At 36.4% G+C, this 23,416-nt stretch overlaps 2 protein-coding genes across 5 annotated transcripts; both read left to right on the top strand.

The window, feature by feature from the left end:
• Positions 1-430: 430 nt before the first annotated feature.
• LOC114525239 (collagen triple helix repeat-containing protein 1-like) lies at positions 431-10,604 on the top strand. Of its 4 annotated transcripts, none has more exons than XM_028546466.1 (5): positions 441-1,054; positions 1,136-1,252; positions 2,163-2,363; positions 2,756-2,850; positions 10,161-10,431. In XM_028546466.1, exons 2-5 carry the CDS (start codon positions 1,166-1,168, stop codon positions 10,414-10,416), a joined length of 639 nt encoding a protein of 212 aa, XP_028402267.1. In that variant the 5' UTR covers positions 441-1,054; positions 1,136-1,165; the 3' UTR covers positions 10,417-10,431. The 4 variants fall into 4 exon arrangements, with proteins under 4 accessions (XP_028402265.1, XP_028402267.1, XP_028402264.1 ...); XM_028546463.1 differs by lacking the exons at positions 441-1,054; positions 1,136-1,252; positions 2,163-2,363; positions 2,756-2,850 and adding exons at positions 5,524-5,842; positions 6,003-6,082; positions 6,165-6,281; positions 8,994-9,197 and having other exon boundaries at positions 10,066-10,604; XM_028546464.1 differs by lacking the exons at positions 1,136-1,252; positions 2,163-2,363; positions 2,756-2,850 and adding exons at positions 6,165-6,281; positions 8,994-9,197 and having other exon boundaries at positions 431-1,054; positions 10,066-10,604.
• Positions 10,605-11,646: 1,042 nt separating this feature from the next.
• Positions 11,647-22,697, top strand: LOC114525233 (mRNA-capping enzyme-like). The gene is made up of 17 exons (XM_028546456.1): positions 11,647-11,779; positions 12,640-12,749; positions 13,505-13,608; positions 15,111-15,199; positions 15,341-15,416; positions 15,577-15,607; positions 16,334-16,558; positions 16,743-16,843; positions 17,105-17,206; positions 17,335-17,470; positions 18,011-18,082; positions 18,603-18,767; positions 19,086-19,154; positions 19,853-19,953; positions 20,029-20,095; positions 20,437-20,560; positions 21,045-22,697. The coding sequence occupies exons 1-17, from the start codon at positions 11,725-11,727 to the stop codon at positions 21,173-21,175; spliced, it is 1,758 nt and encodes a 585-aa protein (XP_028402257.1). The 5' UTR covers positions 11,647-11,724; the 3' UTR covers positions 21,176-22,697.
• Positions 22,698-23,416: the final 719 nt, after the last annotated feature.

Genomic DNA, 23,416 nt, shown 5'->3' with positions numbered 1-23,416 from the left:
CATCATAAAACCGGCCCTTGTGCACTTTCAAAACGCGCGATTCTGTTTCGTTTGACATATTCGTCTAAGTTCGTCTGGATAGTGATGATCTTCATACGAGAGTGATGAAACGATGAACAACAACTGGTGTAGGTCGTGTTTTATATAAGTCGATTTTAAATGGCAGTTAGTTGTCCCACTCGGGACACGCGAGAAAGTTTAAATATGGAGGGAATGTTTACAAAACGCCTTGTAATGGCGAATTTTACGTCTAGCTGTTCTTAATCTTCTGAACACTATTAGCAATCGTTTATTTATTTCGTATTTTATGCAAGTCTTTTACCAGAATGTCATATTTGTTGCTTCGTATTTGAATAAGCGAGAAGGACTTGGGTAAAACGCAGATACGGACGGACGGACGGACGGACGGACGGACGGACGGACGGACGGATAACTTACTTTTCAATAAAACAAATTTTGAACGTCATATCCGCGTTTAACCCAAACGCGATTGGGTGAAACGCGGATATGACTTTTAAACGCCCGAAAATCATATTTTATACCATATCCGTGTTTTACCCGTTTGGGTAAAACGCGGATATGACGTTTAAAATTTGTTTTATTGAAAAGTAAGTTGTCCGTCCGTCCGTTCGTCCGTATCCGCGTTTACTCTAACCCTAAGCAAGAAGCCAGAAGGTTATTAAAACGTGCTTCCAGCGTCTTCCGGCAGTTTCCGAATCTAAATATTGCAATTCAGGATAATATCGTCTTGGTCAGGCGGGGATGAGCATTTATATGGCTCATCGAAACTGGTTCATATAAACAGATGCGATAAATAAACAGCTCGAAAGACAATTATAATCAATGTGAATGAGTTAATGGAATAGACCATGTCATACTGTCACCGGGATCAACTCGGAGCTGAAACGAAGCATTTGTCCTAATTGTTTTTATCGCGATGCTATTAAATGCATAGCTGTTTCAAGTTTATAAGTCATTAGAGTGCAGCTTTTGCGGATGATTGTGGACGGTTGAAGTTTGCAGAGTATAAATTTCATTTCATTCAAGGAACCAGGTAGGAATATGTCACGACTCGTAGCATTAAAAAAATTGTTTGAAATTAGTGAAATTCACTCGTATACCATTTTAATTGTAGGAATTACGATTCAGTGGCATATTGTTAGCGATGTTTTGCAGATTTTGGATTTACCTTTTTTGTGTCTATTTTGCGGAAATGATGTTGGTAAGAGGTTCTAGTCAGAATAAAGCAAAGGTAAAGACTTGTTGAGAGACCAGACATTCTATAAAATCAGTTCAACAAAGCAATAAAATTTGCTCTTCTTTTGAGCAATTCTGATTAGTCAAACAGCACGAAGTTATCGTCTAGTAAGGTAATATTTGATAAACGTCGTAAATGAACTAATAAATGTGATTATTGCTACGACTTTGTTTTTTTTAATCATTTACCGTATCTATATGTTTACTCGTAGGAATAGCTGTGTATTATTAAACAGTATAATGACTAGCTACAGTGAAAAAATTGAAAGACAAGGGAGGATGATCGATGAATAGATTAATTATTTTCAAACATAATAAACTACATATCGGGGTAGAAAATATGCATTTGTAAGTTGAAGAAGTAGAAGACAACAGACAGAAATTATTTCTGGAGAATGGCATTAAAATGCTGCGGACCTGTTTGTTAAGGTCTGGTTTGTGTTTGTGTATGAACTCCTTGAGTTGAAGAGGAAGGAGGTGTTAGGAATTAAGTGTTCCTCCACATAGCTAGGCGCTTTCCTTCAGGCTGCCAAAATGGTCAGAGCGGTCATATTTTGAATTGAAACAGAATATTTCGTTAAGAATATAGCAGTGAAACTACATTTCCTGTGCTAAAAAGATGAAAATAATGCATGATATTCTTGATGCAGAGTTCTTGAAACACTCTAAAATGCCAGTAATCTGTCTGTCCTGAAACACAACAGGACCGGTCTGGCCGTTTTTACCGTATAAAGGAAAGCGCCCTTTGTCTTAGATATAGCTAAATTGCGTTTGGAAGTTGTTTTTTTTCAAGTCTAACGCATATAAATAAGAGGGTGCATGCATGGCAATTTTTTCAAATTTTGAAATACACGATTTTAATGTACAAGATCACCTTAATGTTATTTCAATATTATGATTCACAGACGAAATGTGGTTCTGCAGGTATACCAGGTATTCCTGGTGTTCCAGGGACTCCAGGTCGAAATGCCGGGCCTGGGCCAGCTGGACCCCCTGGACCAAAAGGAGATCCCGGGAAGCCTGGAGCGAGTGCGTACACGTCAAATTTAAACTGGAAACAATGTGTTTGGAAACGGGACGATGGCAAAGACAGTGGCTTGATACAGGTATTAATGAGACATAATTTAAATTAATCATAATTTTAAATAATAATCACAGAGACTTCTGTGCATCGGTACTGCTCATGACACTGGGGGATCCGTGATTTAGAAATTGCCCAAGTCTCGCATATTTTGAATTTCCTTCAAAATAACTCAATCTCTTATTCTCATTCAGAAATATAGGCAACAGAAATTTGCTTTCAAATCCATGTGAGGGCTTGCATAGTGGTGTCTAGTTCATATTCTTCATTATCACATTCTAAACCTGCTGAACTATTCACGTTTGCATATATTCGTAACTGTTATGGTATCGAATCCCTGATCCTGCACGCTTCTGAGATCAGCAGTCCTACTTAATACATCTATTTGATATCATTCTTTTATCCTTCATAATTTAGAACTGTATCTTCAACAAGAAATACGACAACACCTCACTGCGTGTATTTTACGAAGGAACATTCCGATCCTATGGCAGTAATGTCTGCAATCGATGGTATTTTACATTTGATGGCGCAGAATGTGTAAAACCAGCGACTATTGAAGGGATTGTTTATGTCCAATCAACTCAAGTCAACCCTCAGCGTCCGCGCCATATTGAAGGCTTCTGTGACCAGGTTCCTAAAGGTCATGTACGTGTTGGATTCTGGATAGGCAAGTGTGTGGGTTTTACTCTCGGGAATGGTGCTACTGGTTGGAATTCTGTATCTCGCATTGTGATCGAAGAGGTGCCACCTCCTCAAAACTGAGTTTACCAAACTAAGCCAATAGTGTCTCTTTACTTTCACTAGTTTTATTGCAGTAGTTCAATTGAAATATTTTGTAAACGTATAACCACCGACCAAAATCCATGAGTTGATATACCTATATAGCTTTTAGCATAATTGATAATAAAAAAGACTGTTTTCAAGATTTTATCTCAACATTGTTTTGATTAATACTAATATCATAATTACGTGTGCATCAAATTCTAGAAGATGTTAGTCTCTTTTCACGTGATTGTAATGCCTTTTTACGGGCGTCCTGGAAATACCATTCTAAATGATAGCAACAATCAGACATCTTGGATATAAATTGATACCATATTTATACATGGCGTTACCTTGTCAGAACACAATGTAAATGTAGTGCTTCTCGAAGCCTTTTAAGTCCTATATTTTTTTCTAATTCACAGACGTATATGATTTAGCTGAACGCCTTTAAAAGATTAAGCCATGCAATATAAGCAAGTACAATAAGAACAAAATATCACAAGTTTGAAAATTGTTCAACATGCTGTTCTAAAGTTATAAGTCTGTTATAATAATGTAGTGAAATCGGAAATCACATTAGTGGTTCGACGTTTGCCATAAAAGACTAAAAGTTAACGCTACTGAAGAGGGTCACACTACTGAAATATATATAGTTATAGTGTTCGTGACATCATCGCTTGACAATCGGAATATGTCGTAGTTTGCAGAACGTAATTAACTCTTCCAAATCATAACTCTCAGAGATATATCTCTGCTCTGCAACCTTTCGGTGATTACCAAGAATATCGTGACATTGTCAAAATTAGCAGCTTTTGAAAACTAAAAAATTCGTAAAAATCGCGTCGTGTTGGCGAATTGCGTCTGGTATATATCGGCCTGTTTGAAGGCTCTTTTGTCGAAACATCGGAAAAAAACACATCGTTAAGGCCCTGTTACACGGTGCAATTTTTCTTGCAACTTGCAATGCCATTCTACTTTTGAGAGATGTATATTGGGAACCACGAAACGTGTTTATTACACTTCATGCACTTTTCCTCTGCAAGACTCTTCACTTATTTACATCTCCTAGAAGTAGAATTGCATTGCAAGTTGCAATAGAAATTGCACCGTGTAACAGGGCTTTTACTCAAAAAGGCCCTTTCTTGGGTCGCGTGATGTATTAATTCTTTAAATTGGATCGCTGGAAGTTTAAATTATATTTCCTTCGTCATCAATGATTTAAGGCAGTTGGTAAACAGAATTAGAATTATTACTTTTATTTGTATTTGAGTGAAAGTAGAAGTAATTAGATTTAAAACGACTTGCGTAGAAGTAAAAAGTACCGGAGAAAAAACATACTTGAGTAAAAATTACAAAGTATTTGTTAAAAATAATTGAAGTCGAAGTAAAAATTACCGTTGGTTACAGGGTGGATTAAAAAAAACTATTTTCAGTGGAATATTCGTGATTATCCACTTCTATTCAATAACATAAGATCTAACTGAAGATTCTTGAAGTTATTAACTTTGTGTTTTGTAACGTGACTAGTAGGCGTATTTGAATAATTAAAGTAGGCGTGTTTTGTGTGGTCAGCGGACTACGTATCAACTTCTGAGGATCGATGTGTGATTGCGTGCTCTATAATATTCTCCTGTCAAAACGGGTGAAATTCACTGAAAATTTTTTTGGAAAAAAGTAACGAAATACTTTGCAACTGTAATATGTAGAAAATATAGCGAAGCAAAACGTTGCATAAAAATGACTTCGTTCCAAATAAAAATACTATCTCAAAAATATACTTCGTTACATTTACACAAGTACCTATTACACAAGTACAGTAACAAAGTAAATTTACTTCGTTCTTGCCACTTCTGTAAGGCCCGCCCACCCAGTATAAGAAATAAACATTAACGGCAAGTTTGGACCTCTTTCGTTTTTGTCCCCACAAAACAATCAGTGACGTAACCAGCCCGACAATTTAGTCTTGCTAGACTCATATTTCAGTTGGTGCTCATTGACTGTAAAAACAATGAATTTCTAAACAACATAAAATTTAAGATAACATAAAATTTACACAGCATGACTAAGTCGTCAAGCTGGCTACGCCACTGAGACCAACTATCCTGACTCCGATAAACAAAACGTCGAAAGAGAACTATGACTATGTTGTACAACACATGCTACTTGTATCATGTGCATGAGTACATTCAAGTTTCAGTGTACACGCACCTTAAAATCATCACGATCACATTCATGCAAATTGTTCAAAACGGAAGTGAACAATGTTGTGCTGCACCCTGTGAACAGTATTGTTAACAATTTTGTTGAACCTTGTTGATATATCAATGCTGTTTCAACTTCTTGCATCAACATTGATGATTTAACAAGGTTCGACGACATTGTTAACAATACTGTTTATATGGTGCACTACAACATTTTTCATTTCTGATGCGACACCATGATCAATTTTTGGCCGTGTGTAACGAGGACACAATCCAATGAACAAAGTATGCACTTAAGAAGATAACAAAAGATGAGCAAAATAAATTTAAACGCAAAGGAAATTATATTCAATTTGTGATATTTCGACTTCAAGAATCAATATCCAGCCATATTGAGTTATTACATACATGCATACATGTGGGGATCTACATACGAGAAGAATGGCGTGATGAACAACAACTAAGACGCGTTTTCGTCGTGTATAGCGTAACTAAAACAACAATATATGGAATAAACATGCAAAGGACCACTCCAGTAAGAATATTTGTTTGACTCATATCTTATTACGCAAGGCATTACGATCATCAGGTCGGAGCTGAAACGAAGCATTGTTCAGATATAATTGTTGTTGCTTTAATTCTTTGTTTTGATTTTATCCATACTGTTAAGTGCAAAGCTATTGCATGTTTATCAGTCATTAGAGTCCAGCGTTTGCCGATGATTGTTGACGGTTGAAGTTTACAGAGTATAAATTTCATTTCATTCAAGAACCAGGTAGGAATATGTCACGACTCTTGGCATTATAGGAATTTGCTTAAAATTACTGAAATTCACTCGTATACCGTTTTAATTACAGGAATTACGAATCAGTGGCATATTGTTAGCAATGTTTTGCAGATTTTGGATTTACCTGTTTTGTATCTGTTTTGCGGAGATGGTGTTGGTCAGAGGTGCTAGTCAGGATAAAGGAAAGGTAAAATGTTGTTGAAAGACGAGACACTTTGTGAAATTCCAACGGAACGAATCGTTCTAAACGCTTTTAAATCACTTGGTTTTATCGTACTTGATAAGGTGCCCAATTTAACCTAGCTAAACAACGGAAACGCATAGCATTTAATCAAATAACATTATGAAATGAACATTATGACATAATATGAACGACACTATTAAAAAAGTGAATTTCTGTCCTCTGCAATAGCATTTTCATAGTGGAGTCAGCGAAAGCAAAAGTGCTACAACTCCAGATGTCCGTTTTGACACACTTGCTGATAACATTATCGCATGAACCAATTGAGCCATTCATAAAAATTAGTCGCGACTATCTATAAATGAAAAACTTTCCTTTCTTAAACACTCCCTCCCGTATAGCCAAATTTATTTGGTATCTATATTATTGACCAATCAAATCTATTCTGATTACTGAACAATTCTTATTGGCAAGAAAAACAGGAAGTCTTCTATTTCATTGACCAATCAAATTTGACCTTCTTTTGACAAATTATGATTCAAAGAACAGGAACAAGTAAAAGAACAGGAAGTTTTCGATCAGTCTCGTGAGGTATTTGATTAACGTCGTAAATCAACCGATAAATGTGCGATTATAAATAATTATTGGTTGAGGCTGAGCAGGATATCGAGAATAATTCAGGCCGAGGTCAATGATGACTGATTATTCTGGATATCCTGCGAAAGCCGAATTCAATAATTGTTTTATTATTCATTGGATTTTGAAAAACAAGCAGATGAACATAAACAAATCATAAATATTCAAAACAAATTTATCGGTCGTATTTCAATAATTACATTCAATTTTAAAAAATAGTACTTTGTAGACTTCCTGTTTTTCGAGTCTTTATTAGCGAGTAATATTTGAAATGAGCACGCGTGCTTGCAGCCATTGTTTTGTTTTACATCAGTCACTATCTATGTTCTCTCGTACGGAATAGATGTAGCATATAGTAGCTAAATTATAGGTAATTCTCAATATCGTGCACATACATACTGGTGCAGCAGAAAGTCTTCTATTTCATTGACCAATCAAATTTGCCCTTCTTTTACCAAATTGTGATTCAAAGAACGGGAACAAGTCAAAGAACAGGAAGTTTTCGATCAGTCTCGTAAGGTATTTGATAAACGTCGTAAATCAACCGATAAATGTGCGATTATAAACAATTATTAGATGAGGCTGAACAGGATATCGAGAATAATTCAGACCGTGGTCAATGTTATTATAGATAACATTGACCGCGAGGCCTGAATTATTCTGGGTCGATATCCTGCGAAAGCTGAATTCAATAATTGTTTTATTATACATTGGATTTTGAAAAACAAGCAAACGAGCATAAACATTAAACAAATCGTAAATATTCAAAACAAATTTATTAGTCGTATTTCAAAAATTACATTCAATTTTAAAAAACAGCACTTTGACTTTGTAGACAGTTGACTTCTTCCTGTTTTTCGAGTCTTTATTAGCGAGTATTTTTTTCCATTTCCTGCTTTTAAACTGATGTAAAATGAGCACTCGTGCTTGCACTCATTGTAAATTTTGTCATGTAAAAGAGAGGACAAGCTCGCGAATTCCCTGCGCTCGTGCACGATACCGCTAAAAAACGGCGGGCGCTGACCAATAACCTCTGCAGATAACACTATGACCGCTGAAAAATAGCGCGGGCACCGACAGATATCTGAAATTATCCGTACATTTTCAGCCAATCAGCGGACGATTACCGTGACTATCTAATGAATAATAATAGTCGATATAGATGCGACTGTGAGTTGTTGTAACATGTTCGATCGCGAAATTCAGAAGCACATCGAACATTTATCATTTATAGACCTGGAGCGAGGGGAATTCGACGAAATATTACCCGAAATATTTCGTCGAATTCCTCGAGCGGAAGGTCTATAAATTATATATCATATCGAAACAACGTGTAGGCAGCGCAAAAGCTGGGTGAAATGGCTTCTTTTGCCTCCATTTTGAAATTGTTGACAACCTCGAGTCGTGTGCGAGGCATCCACACGTGGTACACGCAAACACGAATACTCCGCTGCAGCGGGGTATTCGACTTTTATAGCATAATGTGAAAAAATTCGATGGAACTCCATGATTAATTTACTGATCACGTGGTACAAATCGAGCTTTCTGATTGGATGATTTACAGTTGAGATATAATTTAAAAAAGTATAGAAATTCAAAAACGTAAATAAACCGCATGATACGTTCACTTTGTCTTACACATTGCCTTTGGAATTCGCCCTTATATGGTTATATTAAATGTTCAATCCTGTGCAAACTGCGACGTGTCAACGCGCCCATACACTACCACATCTTGTTAAACGGCGAAATAGCGGCGATATTATTAAAATAGGACCAGAATCTACAGGTATTAGATATATTCTTCTAGAATATTTGTTGTGTGCAGTCATTGAATAATTTGAATACAGAAATAGAAACAAATTTACATCCAGACTATTTCTCATCGGTGAAAATGACTTGTTCACGACAAATACGACTAAATGAAAACCAGGGATTAGATAAAGCTAAATTTCCTGAGTTTGGAAATATTTTTTGCAGGCTCACGGATATACATGGCAAAGACTACATTTTTCATATTTTAAAATCACAACGATTTTAATGTATAAGATCACCTTGATGTTATTCTAATATCTTTATTCACAGACGAAATGTGGTTCTGCAGGTATACCAGGTATTCCTGGTGTTCCAGGAAGTCCCGGCCGAAATGCCGGGCCTGGGCCAGCTGGACCCCCTGGACCAAAAGGACAGCCCGGGAGACCTGGAGCGAGTGCGTATACGGCAGACTTAAACTGGAAACAATGTGTTTGGAAACGGTACGATCAGGACAAAAACAGTGGCTTGATACAGGTATTAATGCGGCATATATATATATATATAAATATATATATATATAAATATATATATATATATATATATATATATATATATATATATATATATATATCTTTTCTGCGGTGTTTATAATTGTTATTATAGCAAATCATGGGTAGCAAATCTTTAAGATTGCCCCTTGAAATTGACCCGTGTTAATACCCGACCACGTCGGACTCGCGCCAAAACGAAGCTCATTTAACTGAGCCCCGACTTTTAAAAGATGTTGACGAGTGACGAAAAATGTTAATTTTTAATTTAGTTACTGTTGGTATGCAATGAATAATACAGACAGTCGCGTAGCCAGCCTGACGATTTTGTCCCGCTATGTAAATTTCCAGTTATTGTAATTATTCATGTGTTTAGAAAGTTATTGTTTTCACAGTCAATGAACATCAAAATATTAGCATAGCGGGACAAATTGTCGGTTCTTTTTTTGCAATGTTTGTTTATTTCACATACGTATGAACTTGTCAACGTTGGAGCTAGATAAGAACAACAAAATTTTCGACGCTGTTCAAGTTCGATTTATAAATCGCAGGGACCGAACCTGTACGATCTTCGAGAGTTCTTTCTGGAGGCCCCCTGTGAAAATGGCATGGGTGTGGTTTGGCCGTGTTCTGGGCCTGTAAGCTCGTAAGGGACTAAGGGAGGTAACACCAAAGGCCCTTACTGGAGAGATTTTAACTTGACTTGTATGACTTAGTGGTGTCTTCTTCACATTCTTCAAAAGCCCATTTTAAAGCTACTAAACTCTTTACGTACGCATATGTTTGATACTGAGATAGGTTGCCCTATTGTATTACATCTGTTTAAGATAATTCTTTTATTTTTCATAATTTAGAACTGTATTTTTAACAAAAAACACCAAAATACATCGATGCGTGTGTTTTACGAAGGAACATTCCGATCCTATGGCAGTGATGTCTGCAATCGATGGTATTTTACATTTGATGGCGCAGAATGTGTAAAACCAGCGACAATTGAAGGGATTGTTTATGTTCTATCAACACAAGTCAACCCTCATCGTCACCGCCATATTGAAGGCTTCTGTGACGACGTTCATAAAGGTCATGTACGCGTGGGGTTCTGGGTAGGCAAGTGTGGGGGAAATAAGCCTCTCGGAAGTGCTGGTACTGGTTGGAATTCTGTATCTCGCATTGTGATCGAAGAGGTGCCACCTCCTCAAAACTGAGACTGAGTTTACCAAATTAAGCCAATAATAGTATTTCCTTACTTTCAGTAGTTTTACCTATTTACCGTATCATTAAGTTAGGAGGAACATTTATCTACGATCCTTTAATAGTATATTCTTTTTAAAAGCAATAAGTTGCCGTACATCATCTATATTAAACTCAATATATCATTTTCATTCTTCGTTCACACTCTACATGTATACTCATGGTTCTTTAAATAAAACTAAAAGTAATCTAGTCACAGAACATCAACCATGCCGCTTATAGTAACTTTTTAATATAAATACGTTTATTAGTAGTAGGGAAATTTACAATCATCGATCATGCATTAAAACTAAGTGTAACAGTTCTACAGGCTATTTACAAAAACAACTTAACTAGACTGCTAAAGTTTGAGTTCCATTCCGACAAAGTAGTGTCATTAGTCGATGTGATGGACGCAGTCCTCCAACTTCGACTGCCACGATAACACACACCACGCGGCTCTAAGCAAAGCAAAGCAAACAAAGCCAACGCGATCTTTCGTCGTAATGCCAAAGGCGTGAAAGACGACCGGTGTGATGTCGGTTGTAATGTCGCTTCTTTTCCCATTCGTTGGCTTTAAACGAGCTGCTCAACGTCTGGCGTCGATGTGTTGAGGCGTATGGGTTAAACACCCTTACATCAAAAAATGCCTTTTCACATCTCTGCCAGGAACCTCTCGCAGCAATGTTCACTCTGGCGTCATCGGCTGAATTAGCACTGGATGGAAGAACCTCGCCAGTCAAAGAAGCAAGGGCAGGTGAAACATCGTAAGCAACGTCATCGATAGCAGCAGCAAGTAGATCACGGTTCTCATCATGTTTTTGATGGATGAAGCCTCCTTTTAGGCACGAAAAGTTATGATAATTTTAATTAAAAAACCGTGAATGATTAAGCAGTTTCGATTAATTCACTGGAGATTCATTCACATTAACTCGCCAGTTCCGAGTTCAAGTTCTGATTACAAAGGCAGTTCCGCGTTCACAGAGGTTTGAAATTTTACTTGGTTTACCTTCAAACTACTTTACAATGTTATTGGATCCATTGCTAAAGCCCGTTTTCCACTAGGCGAATTAATTTTATTCGCGCGAACAGATAAAAAGTACAGTCACTGGTCACACTACTGATATATATAAAGATCAGTAAGAGTGTTCGTGACATCATCGTTTTACAATCGGAAAATATCGTAGTTTGCATAAATTGTCAACATGGCTGAGTTTATGAGCGTTCGAAAGTCGGTAAAGATGACTCATGAAATGGTTGGAGGCTAAATCTGTATTTTTACAATGTCTGTTCCACCCAGGTGGCAAAACTGTCCAAGAAAAAGCAATCTGATTGCAGGTAGCCGTGATTTTTAATTACTTTTGCATGAAATTTGTCCGTAATGTGGCGTTTTTACTGTCCAGTGTCTGAGTGTCACTAAATTGAATGCAGTTTACTCATGTTTACACATTACTGCAGGCATAATTGATTATGTCTGCAGTCCGCGTACATTTGTACAAATTTAATTGTTGACAATGCGTTAGTTCGTAGAATAGCACAAGCTTACATGTATGCGAACGTTATTAATATAATTTTCCATGAGTTAATGGTATATTTGAGTTTAACTTTCACTTTAATAGAGTTCTAGGATTTTTGATACTTTTTATACTGGGACTATATTATTACATCGCTAGATCAAGGTACATCCTGACATCTAGTGTAAATGACTTTAATCTCTTTGCCAACTCAAGGTCTCACACATGACACATCCAAACACATTGCATTGAATGATTTCCATTTTGTGAATTTATTCAAATGAAATTCACATCAAATGAATTAAGATATAGAAATGGCTTTATCAAGTACAAACATTCCCACTTTGACGGAGAACTTTGGGATATGCTGCATCTAATGAATGTTACATTCTGCCTAGGAAAACAAAATGTAATATTTCAGGGTCCGAAAATAATCGCCATTCTAGTTTTATATAATGAAAGTAACCATTACATTCAAGACCCAATGTTTTGACACTCTGGACCTAGTGCCTTTCTTCATCAGGGGGTGATCTTTTATTGAGACTTTGATCCTTATATACTCTGAACATGAGGTCATCTGCCCATGATTAGCAATTTTAAATGTCCATTTTGCATTCATTTCTTGTAAATTATTGTTAGTTAGATTGGCAATTGTGATCTTAGTAATGTGTTATATATGTTTAGATCGATTTCTTGCATTTAAAACATTCTTGGATAGTCGTTATGATGCCGAAGTGCCTGAAGAAAATCGATGGCAGCTGCCAATGTTGTTGGGTTATCTTGCTAGATATAAGGTAAAGATTTTCGATTCACTTCCCAGTGATTTTTCTTCCCATATTTACAGTACCCTAACCTTTCCTAATAAACATGCATCATAGCTGCATAGTTCCCTTCAAATGTAAAAAACTAAAACTTCAAAATTCATCACTGCAAGTTGCAAAAAGGACTAGGTAATTGCTTAATCATATTATTAGCCATCCACAGCTATATTCCTAGCTAAGGGGTTAGCAAGAATTTGGACAGCATTTCCATGCAACCACTTGTTGTCTCATCTTAAAGCTCTCATCAAATGTTGTTATTGCCTATGATCTACAAAAATATTCTTGAATTTCTGAGACTTAAGCATCCCCATGAGTAGAGTTCAATTTGTGTACAAGCCCTAATGCAAAGCCCTTAGGTTGAAACATAAGAAGTTTAAATATAGTGTGTTTTTATTGTATGTTCTGTATACAATTAAGGTTTATAACATATGCCAATGCCTCATTAGATATACTGCTAAAAATATAACTCATTAACTGACTGTAGTTTTAATTTTTGTGTTGATACCATATTGTATATCTATGCATTCAATTCCAGGAATTAATCAATCCTTTCATGGAAAAATCAATTTCCTATGTGCTTGAAATGACAGATAACTTTAATTTAATGCACAGTGAATAACATGAATTCCTACTTGTACAGTGGCCCCACTAAGTTCACAACCACACTGACGGTCTGTTAGTTCTAGCTGGTATAATGTTATTAATCTAATTACTCTAATCAACTTCAGAAAACCCTTGGCTTGGTAATTGATCTGACAAATACCTCCAGATTCTACAACAGGAATGATTTGGATGATGCTGGGATAAAATACATCAAAATTAACTGCAAAGGGTAAGTAAATGAGTAATTGATTTACATGATTTTCTGAAGAATACAGCTAGACGTTTAACAGCTGGTCACAAAGCATACCATTCTGCTCCAACCTCTGCCAACATATTTTGTACACCTTGTTGTCATATGGCAGTATCAGTCAAAATCACAGTTTACAAAGTTTAATTTTACTTTTCATGAAAACAAACAGTCAGCTGATTTATTTTATTTCCTGTCACTTGGTCTTGGTATAATTTACTCCTTGATTCTTAACATATTCTAGACTGCGATAATACATATACTCATAGACAGCCCAGCTATTCCAAAGGCAAAGGACTATCCAATTTTGAAATACGTTACGAGTGCGTGTTTTTTCACAATTCTGCGAGAAAATATGCCATTACCTATCAACAGATACTCGAAGAAATGTTGAATTGTACTTTACAATTCTGTCTATACTATACTATAGTATAAAGACTATACTTAGACTTAGAGTATACTCTCATATTCATACCGTACGATCTTTTCCCTTTGAAAAACGATGTTTACTTATGAAGTTCCTCTTCCTTTTTCGTTACAAAACACCATAAATACGGTATTGTTTCTTTCTTTTTTAATGTCTTCCTAAAAGAAGCAAATTTGCATGAAAATTTAACCGTGAAACTGATTTTTTTCAAGAACACATGTTTACCGGCCATGTTCGATGTTTTTCGCGGGAATTTCCGGGAAAATCACATCACTCAAACATGGCTTCACCGTGATTGGCTCGCTGTTTTCCAACAACCAATAGGATAACTTTGCTTCAAAATCATATAGTAATTTGTGTGTTTAATTGATTTAGCCGAACGTTTTTCACGAAAAACAACCGTAAACGACCTCACTAAAATCATACCCGCGGTTAATAGAATTATATATAAAGACGTTTTCTTCCTGACAGCAAAATGTTGAAATAACTTTCCCTGCGAAACGATGTTAAATGGCTGGGGCTATATATAGCGCTATCCACCGGATAGTGATTTTTCAACCATTCTAAAAATGCTGGAAATGCAATAAAATTACAGCTTTGGGGTAACAGTTATTAAACACGATCCTGAATTTAAGAATACTACGGTTTAACCGAGCAATGGGCAGTTTTTTATAATAGAGCGATTGAAAAAGCCACTATCCGGTTGATTGCGTTATTCAACTTTCCCCAGTTTGTTAATAAGTAGCTTGACATACCCCCCCCCCTCCCTCTCTGTTCCGACGGGCCTGATATGCCATATTCTGGTATACTCAACCATACCAATTGAGGCCGAATATGCCATATTCCAGCATATCCGACCTTTCCAAGATCGAATGTACCATACTCTGGTATATTCTGCCATACCAAGGTCTCGAATATACCACAATATACCACATTCCGGTACATTCGACCTTCACTCTTATTCATCGTGTTTTTCTCATTACCTTTTCCATAAACTAGTCTTACATTTTGCATTATATTTCTCTTTCTGCAAACACACTCTCTTTTTTCATTTCAGTCATGGCGAAGCACCTAATGTGGAACAGACCAATAACTTTATCAGAACTTGTTCAAAATTTTGGAATGACGAACCTGAGAAGATCATAGGTAAATAACTACAACTAAATGTGGATATAAAATAGGTTTGCGTATTTTCCAAGAAATGATCGTGCAGAAAAATATTACTGTTTGTCGAATTTTTTATGGCGACTGGATGAAGTGTTTTATTAATTTAATCATTCATTTAAGGCATTCACTGCACCCATGGTTTCAACAGAACTGGATTTTTAATTATCTCGTATCTTGTCCAAGTTTTGGAATGGAGGTACAGTACTGTCTAGAAATAACCTAACAAAAACCGCGGTCAGACCGAGGTCGAACTGAGGTGTGAGATTGTCCCGTACTGTGTATCATTAAAGATATAGCTACGATCATTAAAAATCTTGGATTTGTTTTATTAAACTTCTATATTTTTGTTTTTCTAGCTTGGAAGCTGCTAATCAAGTTTTTTTGCAGGTAATATTTAATAAAAATATATCAAGAATATACAGTCCTGCAAAGTTGATAGATTTTGTATGCAGGGTGTCAGAAAGCTAAATAACTTCTCTTTTAAACTGCATAAAGATTATATCGACAAATTCAATAAATTATATCCTTGTAAAGGTATATGCATGTTATAATTTCATTTTGTTTTTCTGAGGCAGCCTGTGTGCGTTAATATTAAGCACTTGAGCCCAATAAGCAGGACTTTATCCCACTTTACAACATATGACAACTAAAGGCCATGTTACACGGTGCAATTTTTGGGACATGTCGCAGTCCTCGGGAGCTTTCGTCCAATTGGATAATGCTTTTCTATGCTTTCTAAAGAACGAAGCTATGCTATTGGTTGAAACAGAAATGTATTGTAAAGTTCAGCCAATGAAAATCATTCTTGAGAGGAGCTGCGACCCTACCCCAATTTTTCCTGCAACTTGCAAAGCAATTCTTCTTTTGAGAAATGTAAATTTGGCAACTACCAAACTTTTGTCTTTATTATACATTCCATGGCGTTCTTGTACTTACATTTTGAAGACTTTTCAGTAATTTACATCTCTTAAAAGTAGAATTGCATTGCAAGTTTCAAAAAAAGTTGCACCGTGTAACATGGCCTTAAGCTTTGTGGTTTTCCTAATTCCATGATTGTTTTTTGAATAAGTCTCTTGCCAGAATCATCCATTGCAAGTTCTTTTTTTATTCAAGAACCGATCTCCGGGAATATATAAGCAACATTATCTTGACGACCTCTGCAAACGCTATGACGAGAGCGAAAGCCTGCAGGCGCCCGAACTGCCTGAGTGGTGCCTGGAAGAAGAGGAGGGAAGCGACAACGAGGCAGAAAATGGTGGACAGGAGAATGATGCTGGGGCCGATGGCAGCAGACCCGACGGAGGCCGTAAAAGACAAAGAAGAGAATTCAAAACTAGTGTAAGTTTTCAATATTATAAATATTATAAAATAAACTATTTCTTGACATGCAGACTGTTCCTAATTTTGATAGCTTCGAAATTCGCGCATTTCTAAGTGGGCATTGAAATTCCGATCTACGCTGATCTTCGTTGTTACGAAAATTTATTTCGAAAATTTGTGTAACGAAACTTTTTTTTATTAGGAAGCGAAATTCATGGACGGAGTTACTGGCATCACCGTTGCCCCACAACCAACTTTTGGCGATATTCAACGCGCATGTCAAGATATCTGTGGTTGGGAAAGGTATATACTCACTTGATTGTAGATGTGTGTTACAGTTACAGTTACAATTATTGTGTGTTCAATGTTCCCAATGTTACGACAATAATGAGTTATGGTTTGACGTGCGAGACCTGTACTGTACAGTATATACAGTATGATATGGGGTAGGAACTGGCTTCACTTCTAACAACCAAGTTCGTACTCCATGTTATATATAGCTATTGCATGTAGGGCCTGTATTATGCAATACCACCGCTGAAAGATATTTCTCCCGTTATTTAGAAGCGGGTTTCCCGGGAGTCAGCCCGTCTCAATGGACGTCCACAATATCGGATTTTTGAACAAGAAACTCTACCGTGTCACATGGAAAGCTGATGGAGTCAGGTTAGACATCCTCTGGGAGTGTTAATTAACGAACAGTCCGAAATTATCATGTTTCTTGTGCTTAGTATTAAAATGCGAATCATTGGATTATTTGACAAATTTCTCTGAACTGATTGATCTTGTTTCAGATATATGATGTACATCAAGGGACTTCACGAGATATATTTGATAGACAGGGACAACGCTGTCTTTGAGGCACCTCAACTAACGTTTCCTCAAAGAAAAGTCCCTCATTCTCACGTTCAGGACACTTTACTGGATGGGGTAAGCCAATGTCGGAATAGAAAATAACAAAACGATTTGAAAATTCTACCTCAAAACGTTTCAAGTTTTATTGAACAAGGATAAAACAAAATTGTTACTGTGAGAGACTGTGCAGAGTGTGTTTAACCGACTGACCAAAGGTGCCTGGTTTACCTACCAAGTTTTCCCCAAATATCGGCCAACTAAGCGTTGTAAAATTTGCGAGATTTTAAGCAAGGTAGGTATGTAAAAAAACAAGGAAGAATTTCGTTTTAGACCAATCAGCAAGTTTGTTTACATTTTCAGTAACCCAATCAGAATGCATAAATTTGACTACTTACGGTAAAAAGATACATTATTTACCATTTTACATGAAGTATAAAATATAAAATTTTAGGCTTTCTGACTGGCTTTGCCTAAAAATGTAAACAAATATGCCGATTAGTTTAAAACGAAATTCCCCCTTGTTAGGTAGAAAGGTTACTTAGCAGCCACATCCAGGACACACAATAGATGCACATTAATTTATGGTTTCTTCAATGTTTTTCTCGAATTATTTAGGAATTGGTGATGGATAAAAATGACGACCAATTGACGCCGAGATATCTAATCTACGATATCGTCAGGTTTCAGGTAAAATAACTGTAGTTTCGTTGATTGCTCACCGGCGAGTTATGAAGATTACTCGCTTAGATAAAACAACATTAAACAATACTCGCGTATACCTTAGCTACTTTAGAGTATAAACATTAAATGCTCTATGCCCTTGCCTGGTATTTTGAGCCCAGGCCACCTTGTACAGCTGGGGCCGGTTGTATCAAGCCCGTTTAGCTTAAACGGTTGATAAGTCAAAATGAAATAAGTAAACACTCTTACATCTCTCTTGAATGAGTCAACTTGAGCATTATGCCCTGGATATGTAGTTGTAAACAGCATCTTTGTATTAAGGTTAAAAACATTTAGTTCGCTTCTTGGATAAGACGATAGACTTGATTTCTATTTCGAACTTAACCACCGTTTAATTAAGCTAAACGGGCTTGATACAACCGACTCATGACAAGTTTCGTGAAAGAAGCCGAAATATATGTAATTTTATCACCTAGTTTTCCGACAGAACTCTCTTGATGAAACTGTATTCGTACATTTCTTGAAGGGCCAGGCCATCGGAAAGATGTCTCATGACGTGAGAATGAGGTGTATCGATATTGATATTATTGGACCGAGAAATAACGCGGTGAAGGCTGGGACTTTGGACAAAAGAAATGAACCGTTTAGTATTCGAAGCAAACAATTTTTTCCCGTAGAGAAATCTGAATGGGTAAGAGACCTACGCTTTGAACAAAATGCACTTGTTCTATTGTGAATGGCTAGGCAAATATTTTAGAAATTGGAAAATCAATTTCTCGTCATAAAAACTACGAGTTATTCTATGACTTGTTGAATTTTGGCGTTTTAAACGATCCCCGCACGATCCTATACCGGCCCTATAGCAAGGCAAGCATACCATCGTATGCGCGAAAAAGTCCTACTAAGCAATCTAGGTTTACAAGGGAGACCACATGATTTATCTCATGCATTGTAGCTTGTGAAATAGGTGTTTAATATTACGTTCAAAAATACTTTTTCTTTTTGTCAGATTTTAAAGGAATTTTCTCCTAAGCTCACTCACGAAACAGATGGATTGGTATTCAATGCAGTTGATGAGGTAACTATGCGCTCTGAGGCTGTATGCACACGAGCGTCGTTTTTGAGCGTTTTTAAAATCGTCTATTTCATTGTTTCGACGCCCTGTCCGCACGGTTTAAGGAAAAATATTACTAATATGTTAAATTATCTTCAACTTCTATTGTAAATTGACGGTGTTTGAAACACCGTTATAAACGTTATCTTGTGAACATAGCCTGTATACATGAATTTGAGGTATTGAAATGAGTAAATAACATGATCCTGGTAATCGTGTGGTCATCCTAACAATAGTAAGTGCTTGTTTCGTTTCATTAAGACTTATTTTAATACCTCAAAACCATCCTCTACACTTCGTTGAATCTCGGGTAACCGGGCTCATGTAAACAACCCTGAACAGATCTGTTCGAGTCGCTTGACTTGCAATGCACATGCGAAAGATCCAATTAAAATGAACGTGTTACTGCTTTTACCAATAATTAAGAAGGCCATATTCAATACATCGGAAGTGAATTGGATTCCGACAAATCCTGATCATGTCAACACAGACCTTATCCCTGCTTTAACTGGCACGTGAAGTAACTAATTTTAAATCACATGCTCTAAAATGGCTGTAAATGGTTCAATCGCGTTGTTTGAGGGGTTTTTCGGTTCATTTTAATATTTTGTCGTTGTACTCTATGGAACTGCGGGGGAATAAAATGTTTTTTTCATTCTTAGGAATACATTCCGGGACCATGTCCTGGTCTCCTCAAATGGAAACCTCACACATTGAATTCAGTGGATTTTCAACTGCACATTACAACTGTTCAACAGGAAGGGTGAGATGAATTTCGACGCTTTCTCCCCTGGTAAAAAATTATAGTCTCTGTTTGTTAAATACGGATATTTTTCAGTTGTTTGAAAGAGAAAGTTGGGGCGTTGCGAGTTGGGGGCTATGATCAAGCGGTTGGATTTATTAAAGTGAGTTTTTTTATCAAACCATTTATATATAGAGAGTTTTGTCTTTCTCTTTCAATGTGAATATATCGTTGTTCGTTTAATTTACGTGAAGAAGTTGGAATTGAGGGCTGTTTCCCACTGTCGCGTTTTTTGTACGTGCGTACACGCACGTAAAAGTTGAAATAATAATTTAAATGATACTTATGAAATCAGCGATTCAATAGATGCATACAGGGTTGGATTCTGTTGATGATTTTGGTGTGGTTTTTTTTCTGGAAAGTTTCAGCTTTTACGTCCGTGTATGCACGTGCAAAAAACGCGACCGTTGAAAGCAGCCGTTGGAATTGAGCTTTTTTTTGTAGATCACGAATGAATTAAAAAATCTGGACAAGAAAATCATTGAATGTACCTACAATGGTAAAGAATGGGTCTTCATGAGACAGCGCGAAGACAAGAGTTACCCAAACAGCTACGCTACCGCACAAAGTAAGATTCCTCTAACATATTAAACTGCTATCGATCGTTTAAGTCAATTTTTAGTTTTCAGGAATGAATTGTTTGGTTGTGAAAGAAAACTTAGGAATTTACAGGATGCTTATCGGAGGAGTTGGAATGTAGTAGTATTTATTATTGAGTAGTCTTCAAGGATGTTATAACAGGATCGAATTTATTTGCTTCTGAAACGAAAAAAAATGTTTTCTGGGTAGAGAAACTTACATGTGCTTATATAGATAAGGGGGAAAAGATTTTAGTTTACATATATTTCCCAATCATTTCACAATAAATAAACTGACTATGGCTTATCCTCTTAAAGTGAATAATCTGTAAATTTGCTTTTTTCTTTCGATCATATTAAACGGTTGTGGAAGAATGTGGTCAGGACCAGACCATCAGGAAATGGGCATAGTGTTGCCTTCTGAACGATGTAAAACACCGTATTTGAAAGCTCTTGATTTTTTAACCAAAACAGGTGTTTGTCAGAGTATCAAGAAGCCTGTGACCCAAGAATGGTTGCTGGAGGTGGTGCAGAAACACAGATTTCGACCAAACCATCATGGCGGACACGCTCATGGCCAGCACTCGGCCACAACAACAAGATGAGATTTTACACTTTTTACTCATTCTGTATAGTCAGTAAACTAGGGACTATGCAGTCGTTCATACTGTAGACTATAGCTGTGTATATAAATAGGACACTGAGAGGGATTAGGGAATAGTGTCCTGTTATTGATTGCCAGAAAACGGCTTTCTTGTACAGTTGCAATTTTAACATTTCTTATCGAGCCCATTTTTTTCGCCGTTTTGGGTAGCGAAATAAAACACTACGTATCACGGTGTCTGGAAATTATATAGTGATCTTAAGATCTACGACGTCAGCTTCGATGGCGATGCCAGCTAATGATGAGTAAAAAGAACCATGGAGGAAGTCCCATGGGAGTTTAGCGTAATTGCTGTTTACAAGTCGGTAATGCAAATCATTTTATCTCATATGGATGCATGCCTTATGTAACAGAACTTTTTCTGAGCTCGCCTGCTAGTCCTTTTCGAAATGGCCGCCAAAAATTCTTCAACAAAATCCATAAACATTGGCAATGTTTCCGCAGAATGTGTTCATTTTCTCTTTCAAAAATAATTACGTTGTATTTCCCCACTAAAATGTTTGTTTTCGAAATTATATGTACTACAAATTCCACAATTTGTATATAAAAACTAAACATTCGTGCACGTTTGGTATGTCCAGGATTTATTTAAAACCTTCACAGCCAGGTGGTGCAACTTCAATTTCGATTTAGCAGAACAAACCTTCCCACCTTTGCTCGTTTTGTTTTTACCTTTATTATTGTACTAAATTCATAAGATTGATAATAGACAAGTTTTCTTTTCCGACCATTAATTTGAAAGAGTTTATATTCGTCGTTGGCGTTGTCGTCGTGTTGCCGTCCTAAATCTTATGCATCATTATATACAATAAGTTGAATAATCTAATTTTTTATATGGAAGCAAGTGCATTTATTTTTCTCTGTAAGAATGCTTCCCTTCAAACCATAAGCACTATAGAAATGACCAAAAACACAGTCTGAATTTTATTGCTCAATGACAAAGCTACACGGAATTTTTCTTTGTCCTTTATCGTACATTTCGTACATTGTAAATTTGTTCGACGTGGGTTCTTTATCTATTTAACCAATAGATACATTTACCGCGTTTTCTGTGTAGTAATAGTTAAAAGACAGGTTAAACGGATGGTGTCTAAGTAAAAACAGAAAAGGGAATAATCTTAAATTAAAGGGTTATGTAGAACGGAGACTTCTGTCGACTTTCCTGAATGTCCTTCAAAAGAGGTTTTATACATAGTGTAGAGATATAGTGTCATTTAGCGATTACATAGATAGTGTGTTTCCTAGTCGATCGTATATTTATTTTGAAGAAAACTTCATGTAAATTATAATATATATAAACCTTAAGAACGGCGTTATCGTTTCACTGCGTTGTATATTAGGGAGGTTAAGATCGACTTCCGCTACGAGTACCGATACCAATACTCAGTCACGCGCATGCGCAGACGTAAAAATCGTCCAAAATGTGATAACACTGGAAGTCGCGAGTATCGTTTTGGGGCTGAAAATGGAAGTGGATAGGTAGGAGAAGTACCGAATTATATTTACTGTATTATTGTCATTTTCTACAGTAGTTTTCTAATAATATTATTAGTTTTCAATTGTATAATGTTTCTGCTTTGTTTGGTGAGACTTAAGGATTGTGATTAGAGTTTTTGATGTGAATACAGCCGCTATACTCCGCCATGTTTATTTACTTCTTGGAAGTCACAATCTTAACGCTTTAAAATTTCCGCTCTGCCAAACTGTAATACGTCATCTATTTTTGTATCGGTATTGGTAGTGGAAGTAGATCTTAATTCTTAACCTCCCTATTGATTGATTTGAATACGAATTGAAGTACTAGTGCTAGTCCATTTTAATTGTTAATATCAGCACGGTTGATGATCCCGGCAGCAAAAACAATAGCGAGTTTGAGATTCACCGAATCTAATTTCTACAGTTTCCCAACAGAGATGGGATTCTACAGACTCTTTAATTTTTCATAAACAAAGTCAGAGCGGTGTGTAAAACAAATTAATACTGGTTTCCTAACACTGGTAGCATTTCTTATGTCACGTCCGGTTTTGTTGCGGACAAGAAAAATTTGGCGAGAATTAACATTCGTCGACAACTGTTAAAGGAGATTTTTAGCATTCTACACACGAACAAATTTTGTTAATGACACCTACAAACACAAAATATTATTCAAAATATTTTGTTTTTATGTTCCCTCATTTCTCAA

This window comes from Dendronephthya gigantea, unplaced genomic scaffold (assembly GCF_004324835.1).
Source record: "Dendronephthya gigantea isolate DGI-Jeju-01 unplaced genomic scaffold, DenGig_1.0 000033F, whole genome shotgun sequence".
NCBI lineage: Eukaryota > Metazoa > Cnidaria > Anthozoa > Malacalcyonacea > Nephtheidae > Dendronephthya > Dendronephthya gigantea.
This window is presented reverse-complemented; position numbering and strand designations above follow the sequence as displayed.